Below are 14,500 nucleotides of genomic sequence, written 5' to 3'. Positions count from 1 at the left end.
TGAGTATCTTTTCTTTCAGTCGTTTCGATGTGGAGCAGGCCGAGGTATATTAAAAAAAAAACACACACAACATTTTAATTACAACAACAATATTTAAAACAATCAGATTGTCAGATAAAGTTGAGGGTCGTGTGGTCAGTCACCATTGGCTCTGCGGGTTCCATAGAAACGGTGATGTAGCGGCGAAGGGGCCGGGTCCTCCTGCAACAGCTGAGGCGGATCTGCTGCTTGATTACGGCTCACAGCAGACTCCAACATAATTGATGACCTAATTGAAAAGCGGGCGGGGGAGGAGAACGGGTGGTGGTGGGGGGGCACTCACGGACTGGAGGAGAGGGAGAGACGCGCTCCAATGAGAAAAAGTTTACTTGTTCTTCCTCCGCACAGTCCCACAGCTGAGGGCATTGATGTGAACGCAGAGGCTTTCTGGTTTTTACGCACACTTCTTTCCCCCCTTCTCTCACCCTCACACACGGAGCACAAATCCACCTTCTCACCTTTAGTTTAGCGCGTCTGTATTTCTTTTCTTTGATTTTTCCTCCCTTTTATGAATGATTCTCTCTCGTTGTAATACTTCGACTAAGAAACTATCTTCGGATACCTCGCCTGCACGACCTCACCTCGGCACATCTTCTCTCCTCAAGTTCAAACGCCACCAGGACTTTCACTGCAGCTTCAGTCGCACTTGGGGGAAATACCACTCGACGAGGAAAAACCTAATACTTTGCGCAGCAGCAGCCGAAGCGACCGTCAACATGAGTCTCAAAGCTGACGCAGAGCCGAATAACAACGTCTCTATCGAGGAAGAGGTGAGTTTGGCTAAAGTTTTCATTCTGTGCTGCGCAGGACTCTGACCTGTTCCGTGCTTCCGGCCGCACTTTCAGACGCATAAAAGTTATATTTCTAGGTTGACTCTTTCTTTTTTTTTTTTAACGTCTTTCATTCCTTTCTGCGGTCTTGATCCAGAAGTGTTTAAATTTAAGGTGAAACGGACATTCTGGCACCTCCTGTGGAGTCTCTCAAAGTCAACGTTTTTACACAGGCAGGAGGCTATTGTAGGAATGTCCCCTAAAGGTTTACTTTTTTTTTTGTATTCCTGAACCTTGCAGAAGCGTATAGTAGTTTTTTTTTCTTTTAAAGAAACCGGTTTCTTTATTTAAGTATCTATTGTTGAATTAAGATGTCCACTTTTAAATCCCATTTGAATTAAGCAGCTTTGAGGAAATTGGCAGGTTTAGAAATAAAAACATAATTAATAATAAAAAATCAGCTTATTGTGTGGATTGTGAAATTTCCTTAATTATGCTCGTCAGCTTGTAACTTTTAATAAAATATATGTATATTTTCCCATGTTCTACTTTAATAAACACCATGGAAACATCACTGCAGATTGTTGCATCTCTCACCCTTCAGCTTAACCTAAAAATGTTAACATTTCTTACATGTTTTTTTTTTTTTCTTCTAAATTGTATATTAAAATGTTTCTTTAAGTAGCTAAACAAATGACTTTTAAGTCCACCAGAATTATTAAACTAGCGAGATGACAAAGCCTTTACAGCCGCCACTCCCGTGTGGCCGGCTACATTTCCTCTGTAATGACTCCTTATGGAGAGGCACTGGGCCTTTTTGCTGGTCCTCTTTTGTTCCCATTGTCTTATGACAAAGCCTTCTCTGGCCACTTGACTTCTCTTTGCTTAATTTGCTTTAAATATTTTCCCCTCATTCCTGTAATTAAGGGGGAATTCCCCTTAATGTCTCTTAAAATGTCAAGATGTCAGTCATTTTATATTTCGAATGGTTTCCAAAAGGATAACCTAGATGTGTACGTCAGACGTATAAATTATTTTATTTATTTTTTCTTTCAATTATACACGGCTTTGAGCTCTTGGAGCCGCTCAGTCGATGACAAGCCGAAGGATACATTTGAACATCTCCACTGAGTTCGTATCCAGCTGGGCTGGCTCTCGGTTGCTGTATATGTTGACTTGCAAAGGGTTGAGAATTGCTGCTGTGCAGCACCTGAAAAATGCCGGAGAGCTGACGGGGTTGGGCCATGGGTCAGAGGAAGGAAATGGTGTCACGCTGAGCACTGTTGTCCAGTGCTGTTCCTCTAGCAGTTCCATTGTACTGAGGGCCTCCCCACCAGCTGGGAACTAATGGGCCTCGCACTACATCGTTTATTCCCTCGGCCACACTGGACTGCAGACTCTGAATGTCTGATCAAGGCAGGTCCCCGGATCCTTGATGGTGATTCAGGAATTTCCCTGAAGGTCTACAGTTTAGCACATACCATGTTAAAGAAATGGCAGCATATTACACAAATGTAGCCTGATGTTTTTAATCGGGTTTCACAGGTAAATCTATGATCTCTCAATTGAGCAAATATTGAATTGTTCTTTTAAATTAAATTTGGTCTGTTTCAAGCATTTGATTCCAATCTAGGAGTCTGGACCCAGATGAGGTCACTCGATGAGTATGAAGGTTTACAAAAGATAACAGGAAAAACATTTCCAATGAGTTTTCTTAAATCTGCTGTTTATTCATTACTGGTTGGTGGGGGGATTATGAAGCAATTGTTTAGTTTCTGGCAAATTTGGAGGTCAGGGCTGATGAAGTCTTCAACAACACTTGAAATTATGTTGATCAGCATCAGCTTTACTTTTATTTTTATTTATTTTTTTTTTTCCCCTCAGCCTTTTTTCATTAATGTTTGGAAATGTCTTACTAATTGGACAGTCACAATGTTTGAAGGTCAATTCATACATCCAGCAGATGCATATCATGCTGGGTTTTTTCCCCCTCTTTTTTTTTTTTTTTTTTCTTTAAACTTTCAGAAATGTGTTCAACTTATTTCCCTTTTTTGATGTTTTTCTAAGTATGTACACATCTGTGTTTGAGCACCGACGGGTACCAACACCATGACTAAAAGCATTTTTTTTTTCCTCGTTTGCAGGTACGAACACTGTTTGTCAGTGGCCTCCCAGTTGATATCAAACCACGGGAACTTTACCTGCTCTTTAGACCTTTCAAGGCAAGTTACAGCATGTCTTTCTAAGGCCGTTCTGGAAATGTGGTGATGTGTGGTTGTACAGCCCAGTGAGTCTTTTTGGTGTGTGTAAATTGAATAAAGTTGATTGTCTCCCTTCTTGAAAATCAATCGTAGCTGCTGTGCTGGAAAAGCGTCATGGAAAGTGCTTCTAAAAGGATTATCTGAGCATATATGTAGACCTTTTTAGAGTTTAAACTTTATTAAAGTACTAAAATATGCTATCAACCAATGTGCTGGTAATTCTACTTTGATTCTTTTTATTTTCTATGGCGCAGTAATAATGATGCCCATAACACCTAATGCTTTGCTTCCAGAAGGTCTGTGTTCCTTTTTTGTACAAAGTTTAAGCCCACTATTAATGGAAGTCCACACATTTGCGTATATGGAAATGAGGCCACATCATTGTTCATCCATTGCTGTTTTCTTTCCTGGACTTAAGTTCCATAAACACCCCTCCCACCCTTGTCCTAACTAACCAAATTGGAAGTGGTATCCCTCACACATGGATGGTCTTGTGGAATGTGTAAATGAGTAGCTCTAGCAATTGGCCAACCAATCCTCTCCATGACCCAGCTAACCCACCATGTAGGGAAATTTTATTTCCTCTCCTCACATTTGTACATTGTGAAACAGCTGTATTTAAAGTGAGTTTTTTATGCTTATCCTTCTGATTATAGAATAGGCAAACACAGCCTAGTTTGTCAGATAATTTTAATCTGATTCCCTGGATTTTTATTCATCCACATCTAAATAAAGACTTTTGTCCTTTATCAAATCTTGTAAAAAGAAATATTGCCATATTCACACTATTCTTTCTAGTTTTCCTACTCTGAATTGCTGAAGCTAAATCTGGTTTGGATTGTTGCCAAGGATTTATTAGGCAGTGAAAGTTGTTTAATTTTCCATGACTGTAAATCGGGATCAAGAGATCCCCTCGTTCAGTTGCCTGGTCGGGCAAAATTCCCCCTCATTTCTCAAGAGTTTGTTCATGCTTTAACCATCCTTAGTGCCCTTTTAAACTTTGTTTAAACCAAGTGACTTTATTTGAAAGTCATGCTTAATCTATACTTAAACCAGCAAAGCTCTTTCACTCCTGATAATGTGCGTTTGCCCCATTAAACTAAACATGATCTTGTGTTTGGCTTTGAATAGATTTCACTATCTCATCTGTAGTTGTAGAAAGTTGCATTTGTTGGAAACATGCATGCTGCCTATTTTACATTAACGAATGTTAAGCACAACCCTATCGGACGGGTCTAAGATGGCCTGCAACCGAGCTCAGTGAAGGTGCACGCAAGTAGATTTCTCCTCATATTGTGAGGCGTTCATGCCCGACTTCCTGCATGTGACTCCAGGGTGGATAATTGGCTATCTTTCTTCCCCACAGGGTTATGAAGGGTCACTGATTAAGTTAACATCAAAACAGGTGAGGTGACTTCCATCAGTGCTTTAAAGCTATATTAAGTCTCCAGGCAATGTTGTTTATTTTTGTAGCTGGATTGTTTTGACTGCAATTTTCTTTTTTGTGATAAGTTGAAGCCTCATCTGTCTTTCACAATACATTTCTTCCCTTCTGTTTTCCAGCCTGTCGGGTTTGTAACCTTTGACAGTCGCACTGGAGCTGAAGCTGCAAAAAATGCACTAAATGTAAGCATTAACTTGATTTTATGAATTTAATTCCTCTGCCACCTTTACAATTTCCCCATCCCTTATTTATTTTTTTTTTTTATCTTTTAATTGTTAAATTTCTTCTAACCTGTGTTTTAAACCCACAAAAATGATTGGGTCTTTATTTAAAAGAAAAAGTCTTTCCTATTATAATTCTCAAAGCCAACCCATTTTGTCTCTTACAATTCAATGGCAGGGCCATTTTTGGAAAGAGGCCAGAATCCCGTAGCCTTACGGTAGTTTACTTTGACCTTGATACACATCCTTATTAGTCTGATATAGCTTTCTTCATTTTGCATATCACTGCTTTAATGTAATACTTGTTTGATAGCCACATTTGTAGTGTTATTTGGACACATCTTCAGTAGTGTAACCTCTTATTTTTGTCACCCAGTAGCCCACATTGGCAGTATCTAACACTTCTCTCTCATAGCCTAGCCTTCCTTATGAGCATCACCTCTTAGACACACCAGCAGTCACACACAGAAACATACACCAAAATACTACTCACCTGCATGTGGGCACAACGCTTAGGGCACAAGAACACAAGCAGGGTTAAACCACCTAAAAGAAATGACACTCAGCCTCGCCATCGGCCCTTTTCCTAGTCTCCCTCTCCTCTTGGCTCATGCAAAGGTTGAACTTGTTCTCCAGTCGCCTGTGCTCTTGATTTTTATTTTTTCATGAGGAAAAAGAGATGCAAGCATGTTGAAATATTTCAGAAATGTATCCTTCGGTCTGCCCGTCTCTAGTTAAGTGATGGCTGTCAGGTGGGCATGGTGTGCTGTACCATCCCACTGGTGTGGCCCAAGGACAACCTGAAGGATGCATCCTGAGTATTAAGGCACTGCTCTAGGAAAGGGGGCCATGTGAGACTACTAAGCTACAGCCCCTCAAACTCAGCTTGCCTCCCTTACAATACTATGTCCCCCCCCTCCTCCATCTCTCCCCCCAGGGTATCCGTTTTGACCCTGAAAGTCCCCAGACCCTGCGCTTAGAGTTTGCTAAAGCCAACACGAAGATGGCAAAGAGTAAGCTGATGGCCACACCGAACCCCACAAATATCCACCCTGCTCTAGGAGCACACTTCATTGCACGGGACCCATGTAAGTTTTACGGCTGCACCACTCTAGGCTCTCATCCACTCTCACCTTGGCAATGCCAGTGCTCAGCGGCCCTTGTTGCCCTTTCTGAAATCTTAAGATATTGTGGTATTTAAGGCAAAACAGGCGAGGATTCGAAACTGTTTCTAACAAATTAAGAACTAACTCACCTCCACATGCATGTGTCATCTTGATTCTTTAGACAGCCACTTTGCTTCTATCCAGCTGGGAAATTCTACTTTTGCAGGATTTAGTCAGTGGTGGGGTCTCTACTCTCTTTGCCTAAACATCTGTTTGATTTATTGGGTTCAGACAGGTGGTGGTTGACGGCAATAGTGAGCTTCATTCAGACCAGATTTTTACCTGGTTAATTTACTAGCATGGTGTGGCATAAAGCCCTAAGATGGAACTACTGTAGCTGGCTTAGAAAGTGCAGTTGAGGAAACTAGAAATGACACCATATTTCATGACATTTTTCTCTTATTTACTTTTCGTGGGCTTTGAAGATGCTGTTTAGATGTTCCATGCTTCTAATTACATAAAAAAGAATGAAGTTTTCCAGGTTGTAAAGTCAAGTCCACCAGATTTCAAAGGAGCTGCATATTGGAGGTCCTTACATTTTAGCCTTGACAGTACAGTCAGTTGACATCCATAAAATGAGGGTCAATTTACAGTAAGGGTTAACGGTCTCGGCTCATCTCCCAGACTAATTCAAAGCCAAATCTGGTCTGACTGTTTCTATTTATATTCTTTTTAGTTGCAGTACAAACTATAATTCCAGTGAAGCTTGCACGTCTGTAATCAATCTGGTTTAAAAAAAGAAAGAAATAGATAAATAATAATTAAAAGGACATCAAACCTTTTTGCTGCATATTATTTAGTACACACTTTAGAAAAAAATAGCCTCTGCATTGATGGTTTACATGATGCAAGCCTGTATAGTATGAACAAAGAAGGAACAGTCAGCTTTTGGTTTATCCCCAACCCTGTACTTCTCCAGATGATCTGACAGGGGCAGCGCTGATTCCAGCGTCACCGGATGCCTGGACTCCTTATCCTCTGTATGCCACAGAACTGACCCCAGGCCTCCCTCACGCAGCCTTCACCTACCCGGCGGCCGCTGCCGCTGCTGCAGCCCTCCACGCCCAGGTGAGGGACCAACCGGTGTGTGTGTGTTTTTTTTTTTTTGTTTTTTTTTTGTTTTTTTTTTTCCTTGAATGTATCCTGACATTACAGGCAGCCTTTATAGACACAAAAATGAACCTACACTTTGGTATGAGACTAATGAGTAATGAATTTACTGAGTTTGTCCATCACAGCTAAGAATAGTTAATTTAAGAATGTGCGATCCTATAATTGAACCATTAACATGCAACATTGCAGTGTAAACTGTACAGGTTCTGATTCTTAAACCAATCCCAGTGGTCCTCCGAGGTATTACAATAACAGCTTAAAGATATTACTAAACCCAAGTATCAAGTCCATGAGTTGTTGTTGGCTGCTCAGCTTGCACCCAGTCTTAATTTAAACCGATAGCTGAGTGGAAGTTAAAACCATGAGTTATGTTGTAGTAATCCGTCATTTTGGAATGGAAAATGTCTCGACTCGCGCTCTGCCATCAGCAGGGAGATTTTTGTTTGTGGATATAGATTAGAGTAAAAATGCCGTGCACTTAAATTCCTTTCTGTGGTTTTTGTCTGGCAGTTCAGGCACAAAGAGGCAACGTTTTTACCTTTAATGGAGCTCTGAGCGTCTGTTTTGGTGTGCGGGAGGGTAAAACGGGTATTTGATGTTTGTTTGGCTATGATTTGATCTGAAACATGAACTAAAGTAATTTAATTTTTTTTAATCAAAATTTAAACTTGAGCCTTAATATACAAGATTTCAATTTGCTTTAGATTGTGGTAGAACTCTTCTGAGATGTTAAACACCTTTCCTCTTTTATATCTGGTTTGCAAAATATCATTATGGCTGATAATTTCATCATTTAAAAATGTGGCAGAAATGGTTGCACACAGTTTACATTATAAGCTAACTGCACCCTAAATAGTGCAGCTAAGTGCAAGGGAGTCGGCAGGACTTTTAGTAACAATGGAAAATATTTCTCTTGTTGGGTCATTTAAAGTTCATTGTCAGCTAACTTCCTCCTCCAATGTAAGAGTGCAGGGGAGTGCTGCACTACAAAGTGGGCAGTTACTCCATTGGCCATTTTGCCCGACACAAGAGGCTAAGGAATGTAAAGTATTTGCTTGGAGAAATTGTCAGACCTGATGGCCTTTTCTGGAGGTGCCAACTTACTGTCCACTTTCCTGTTGGAACATAAGCTGAGTGGGTAGCCACATAAGGGGGGGACGGGGTGTGTAATTGCATTCTGATGAAAGCTCCATAAATGCTCATCCACTGTCTCTCAGCCTTCTGTGACGCAGCAAATATAAGGGCTCCAAATATCTCCAACAACTGATAACAGCATGGATATATGAAACCATTTAACTGTGCTGTTGTAGCCTGTCAGTGAGTCAAAGGTATGGAAAGGTGCAAGTAAACCAGCCATGACTCTGTGTGTTAAACATTTCCACAGGTTCAACTCCATGTTTCCATGCCTGTTAATTACTTGAAGACAATTGTCCTCAATGAGCAGCTACATGACCCACATTCCCATGGCTTCAGTAACCAGAACTTAAAAGGCTAGTCCTCCTAAACCTGCCTGTAAAAGCATGTCAGAGTATTATTGGCTGCAATCTGCAGAACTAAGGAGTGAAGCTCTGAAACATGGTTTTGGTCTGGTGAATATGACTATGTTTGTGTTTCTTTAGATGCGCTGGTACCCTACTCCCTCTGAGACTTCCCAGCCAGGATGGAAGTCACGGCAGTTTTGTTAGATATTTAGTGAGTAACCTCTGGTCAAACAGTTTTTTTTTTTTTTTTTTTAAGATGTGCTAAACCCCATTTCTCAATCTTCTACTAACCTGACGTCATGCGAGTTGAAAGCAGCAGTAGTGACGATGTTTGACAATGTTTAACTGAAAACTGAGGAACGTGAGTGGAAATGCCCAAGCTGATTGGGCATTTAAGGACAGAGCTGGAAATATTCTATTTTGTCAATAGGAATAATCTGTTTGTCACTTAATATAAATATTTCAAAAAGGCTATGAATATACATGTGTATATTTTATTGTAAGATTTTCTAAAACAACTGGACACCTTTTTATTTATTTTTAACTTATTTGATGCCAGCTCACCATTTTCATCGTAATGAATCCCCATTTGTTGCACAAGAGTATTTACAGCAGCAGGAGGGATGATGTTGATTTGTACCAACGGTGTGACTGTTTATCATTTTTGGTCAGCAGTGGAGGGATGTGACACAAAATGATCCAACTTTAGAGTACGGTCAGTTCAGTTGTGGGTTTTAAAATGCAGGTTATATTAATATCAACGCAAAAAGTGATAATCATGGATAAGTCAGCAGCCTCCTTCACAATCAACTGTACACAAAATTGCTGCCCTTATTTTTACAGCATAAATTTGAATATTCCTCATCCTGTGCATTCTAGTGTTTTGTTTTTTTCCTTTGGTATTTTCAGTTTGGAAAACACGTCTATAGAGTACATGTATGAATGGACAACTGTGGACAGTCCAGACCTTATTCTCCAGAATTTATGCAAAACGGCTTAGCTTAACAGACCTGTACTGCTGTAAATATTCTTACACTTCAAATGTTATTCCGCAGCTGTAAGTAGTCCCCCAACAAATGCACTGTTTACCTTTGAGTAATGTTTGTTTAAATACCAAATGTCCAGCAGTTTTACAAAATGAATTTTTTTTTTTTAAAGAGCCCTCTTTAAAGAATCGTTTGGCTTTGACTCTGTCATACTGTATGTGAACATGAATAAAATGAGACCAGCCTTATCCTGAAGTTCCTACTGTGGTTTAAGATGAATGATTTACTGGTATGTTTTAATGAATTCTCATTTTTTCCCCGTTCTCTTCAGGTCTCTGGAAACCACACCTTTATCCAGCTGAAGTGAGGTTTGCCAAGCTCTTCATTAATTTAATCAGGTTTATTTAATGGACAAATGTGCTTTATTATAAACAAACAGTATTTATATCTCCTCCCGATTGTCTTTGGGGGGAGTCAGAGTTGAAACCATCTTGCTGTCGACAATGGCGGTACCATGAGCACTTAAACAAATAAAACAATGCAAAACTTATTAAAATTACATGGATTATAACTGCTGAGGAAAATTGACGCATCGAAGTTACTGTTGTTAAGCTAGTCCTTCCACGGGTTACCGCTGCTCCTGGGGGGTTTAGAAGAGTTAAGTCATTGCATGTTAAAGTCTTTTTGGCATGAATTTAGAACACAGATTTCTGTGTATCCTAATTTTCTTAGTGTTTGTGTTGCCTCTTGGCCTAGACAGCGAAATGTTTTGTTTTTTCCTGTAGAACCTTGGTCTTACCTCTGTGAAAGCTAGGCTGTTGTGTAAATGGCTTATCTTGCATGGACCTTGTGAATGCATCCCTATGTTCAGACAATCCCAGGCCTCATGATCATATCAGTGTCTGTCATTATTTGAGCGAAGGAAAGTACAAATTTTTGTACTTTTTTGCGTAATGTATATTTATGCATTTTTGTGCAACTAAATAATGAACCTCTATAAGTTGGATGTTTAGTCGTCTTTTGTGTTTTTGGTGTTAATTTTTGATCCTATAATCCTGTTGAAGTAGTTTTAAAGCAAAAGTGCAATTTGTTTAAAGGGGATGTGGGTATCTGTCAAAAAAGTGGAAGTATTCCGAAAGTGGCTTGTGCCATTCTGCTAAAATGAGATTGCTGTAAAACAATCTTTCAGAATGTGAAACTGGACTACAAACGTCAAGGGTTGCTTTGTTGAGGGGCCATTTTGAAATGGGAGGCAGGATTAGACTGGTGGAGGAATTTAGTTTGTGGTTTAGAACATGTTTGTCTTTGTATCTGCTGTGCATAAGATGTTAAAAGAAGAAAATAATCCCATCTTATGAATAAAAGAAGTGAATGCATCCTTCTGTTGGTCATTTATTGCTCCAGCACATCGGCAGCCAGTAAAATTTGAATGCTTTGTATTCTAACTCAAAGAATTAAAGTCTGAACATCAGATGTTGGCATTAATAATTCATACCAACTTTTCATTTGTAATGCACCACTGCATTAGTGTCTGTTTGCATCATGTAGAGCTGACCTCCACACTCTGCCCTCTTGAGCTGGTAAGATGCTCTGCTCAACCAACCATGACTTATCCTCCAGGGGCTCATAAGAGACTTCTCAATTTAACCAGCTGCTTAACTGAAGTGGTGACAATACTGGTGGTCAACTGCAAACATTTGTCCATATTGTAGTAATTAGATTATGGTATAAACTGGATTGTGTTGTATCAGATGTTGCATTCAACATCAGTTGATGCAATATTCATGTCTTCATCAGTGGCAATTTTATCTTCTCTCCATAATTAGCCTAGGACTTTAGAGGTAATCTGCAACAAAGATAAAGCATAAAAATCAAAGTATTTTGGTTTGAAATCTGTCATTTCTTCCTTTGGCCACTGAGTATAAAGATTTGGGGAGGAAAAGACTAATATTTGCATGACAAACTCGTGTCAATCTGTTAGTGTCCTGTTTCTCAAAATGAATGATTTGCTCATCTAGGAGTTTTTTTTTATTTTTATTTTTTTTTATTTTTTTTTTTAAATAGTTGGACAAATCTAGACATTTTAAGGTATCCCTCTGCTTAAAAAACAAACTGGACACAAAGTGTTTTTGTAGGATAAAGAAATCAAATGAAAATGAGCTGAAAACCCAAGCTGATGGCTCAGTAGAAGCAAATGGTCTCAAGAATCAGCCATTTGCCCTTCATGGAAAAAGGGTCATATAACATCACTTTCACACAGAATATTTGGATTGACATGAAATCAATACAAAGCGTGAAGATAAGGATGCTGCCGATTGGAAGGCAGTGAATTTTTTTTTTTTCCCCCATCTGCAGAAACATGTAGCATGCCAATCTGATAAAAGCTAAACATAAACTGCTCCGTCTATGAAGAAGTGTTTTATTTTATTCCAATAATGGTTTGGCATAAAAGGGAATCTTCCAAGATGGCAGTGATCAGCATTTTAACAGAATTATACATTTCATTTTGTTTAAATTCTACCTCTTAGAAAAAGAAAAAAAAAATTTAAGCAAAGTCTGTCATGACGACTGTTTTTATGTCATCAAATCATTAAATGGTCTAATTTGTCTCTAGAAAAAGGGCTCATGATCCTAATATTCAGAGAAAGATTTGATGTGTGAAAATAAATAACAGAAGCATCGTGCATATGTTTGTAATTATCATTGGTTTACCATATATTTCAGAGAAAGATAGTGGAATTTGTTTCACTTTCTCATATTTCAAGTGTACATAAGCATACCAAATGTAGAGATTGTAAACCATAAAATACTTTGAGTAGTTTTTCCCTTTTTTCCCCCCTCACCAACAGTCTTTTAATTATTCCCCTTTGATGGAAGTTTTGAAAAACGGCTGGAAATAAAGCGGCAATGTTCATGGAGAAGTGATCATTTTTCATCAATGCAGGACTTTGTTGCCCTCTACTGGCCAAACATCTACACGAGAAGTTACGAAGCAGCTGGAGAGCAAGCTGACCCCTCGTGGGAATGAGGGTTTCTATTAATACAAGTCATAAAAAAACAGCACGACTCCATTTCAGATGACCCATGTTATTTTTCCTGCCTTGTACATTAAAAAAAAAAAAAGTTCTCTTTCATAGTTTTGTTGCACACGATTCTAAACGTTCTAGTTTACTATTGATTTGCATCATGGTATGCATTGTCTGTTTAAAATGGGGCCAAAACCAAACTGTTTATCGCTGCAGTAATTTGATATTTTTCACGTGTCACATTTCTATTATTCCTTGTCCTCAGTGAACAAATTCAGCTGACCTAATTTACCCTCATAAAGCAAATAATTTCCATCTGATTCAGTCTTTAAATTCAAATAAGTAACTGCTACTACCACTGATTACATTCTCACACAGCTTTTAGTCAATTCTTGAAGCTGAAGATCAAAACAGTCAGTTCTTTTTTCCCCCGCTGTTCACCTATTCTTTACATCTATATGTACTCCCTCAGTATAATTTTCTTTAACTTTGAAAAAAGCCACATTTCCTTGATCTGGGATCTCAGCATATCCTCCATCAGCCTTTGAATCCAAACATCCTTTTCCTGTGAAAGAAAATCCCATTGTCACCAGCAATGGAATTAGATTATTTTTAAAACATGTACCATATTTCATTCTTTGATATCTGTGATCCAATGTGAACTATTATAGATCTAATAGTTTTAAGCAGCAGCAGTGTTCCTGTGTGGAAGATCAAGATCCACATTCACTGAGCAGTTCGGCTTCCTGTGACTCGATCTGCATCCTCCAGGGAGGTGTACATCGTGGGGAGAGTTTCAAAGAGTCATTCACCCCACTCAAATCTCACACAGTGGAATCAAAGGAACATAGATGGTGTTTTTGTCTGACTTGTCCACCCTAAACATAGGGCAGGTCACTTGTCTTCACTTCATAATGCAGCATAAATTTTCTACCTTTCAGCTCCAGGTGAGTCTTAACCACGTATGAAAACGGCCATCGAGATGAGTTCAACATGTTTGATTTCTTGCCTGTGCTTGCCTCCATCACTGTCACAACTGAAGTCATAACTGCTTGGTAGCATCCAGCTCTTTAACTTCATTTCAGACATCCCACCCCTATTGTGAAGCAAAATAAAATAGGAGAAGCTTTATACCACAGACAAGTGTCAGAATAAAGGAGAAATATGTCTCTGGTTTTGTCTAAACAAAAGAAGAAAAAACAACAAATGACACCCTTAAATTTTACTTGTTGTTACACAATATTTTCAAAAACCTCCTGTGTTTGTATCATTATTATACTTTCTTTTTAAGAGGTAGCTTTCAGTTTCCAAAAAAATACATATCAAATCTCAAAATGAACACATGATAGACAAATCGTATTTTCAGTGAGAATCATAATTCACATGAAGAGTTCAGATGATCTCTGCTTTTGAAGACTTTTTTCTGGAAACACAAGATCCTGCAAGGCCATGTATGTCTATGTTAACTGAAATGATTTAACATAGTAAAAGGACAAAATTACTACTATGACTCCTGCATATGCTTTAAGAAAGTTAAAGAGATTCAATTCAACGATGCTTCAAAGGGAAACTATATCAGGTTTATCAGGAAATCTGAAATAAATGACGATATCTTTTGAAATAATGGCCTGAATATTGCACTGGAATATGACACACAACATGTATAAAGGACATTTTTTTAAAAGAGTTTATAGGCCTTATAAATCATTTAACTCATTCTCTCCATATTAGAAGGTTTTAACATTTCAGGATATTTGTGGGGCGTGAAGAGTTAGTCTTGAAGTTTAATCTGATAAGCAGTGATTTTTTAAGTTTGAAATCACTGCTTAGCACTGAAATGAAAGAATAGATAATCGTGTTAGTTCTCTGCAGGTCAGATTTTCAGTGCAGCTGAGTCGTGCCAGAGAACCTCTGATGACTTGGTGTGGTGAACTGGTGAACGGCTTAGTGGAGGGGTTCTGCAAGAATCATCCAAGACCAAGGAGACTCTTCT

At 38.9% G+C, this 14,500-nt stretch overlaps 1 protein-coding gene across 2 annotated transcripts; it reads left to right on the top strand.

Moving 5' to 3' along the window:
• The first annotated feature begins 352 nt into the window (after positions 1 to 352).
• Positions 353 to 10,952, top strand: LOC142380370 (RNA-binding protein, mRNA-processing factor 2a). Of its 2 annotated transcripts, none has more exons than XM_075466181.1 (8): positions 353 to 809; positions 2,954 to 3,031; positions 4,437 to 4,475; positions 4,634 to 4,696; positions 5,673 to 5,823; positions 6,821 to 6,984; positions 8,634 to 8,706; positions 9,813 to 10,952. In XM_075466181.1, exons 1-7 carry the CDS (start codon positions 552 to 554, stop codon positions 8,697 to 8,699), a joined length of 819 nt encoding a protein of 272 aa, XP_075322296.1. In that variant the 5' UTR covers positions 353 to 551; the 3' UTR covers positions 8,700 to 8,706; positions 9,813 to 10,952. The 2 variants fall into 2 exon arrangements, with proteins under 2 accessions (XP_075322296.1, XP_075322306.1); XM_075466191.1 differs by having other exon boundaries at positions 356 to 809; positions 6,821 to 6,969.
• Positions 10,953 to 14,500: the final 3,548 nt, after the last annotated feature.

This window comes from Odontesthes bonariensis, chromosome 1, assembly GCF_027942865.1.
Source record: "Odontesthes bonariensis isolate fOdoBon6 chromosome 1, fOdoBon6.hap1, whole genome shotgun sequence".
Classification (NCBI taxonomy): domain Eukaryota; kingdom Metazoa; phylum Chordata; class Actinopteri; order Atheriniformes; family Atherinopsidae; genus Odontesthes; species Odontesthes bonariensis.
This window is presented reverse-complemented; position numbering and strand designations above follow the sequence as displayed.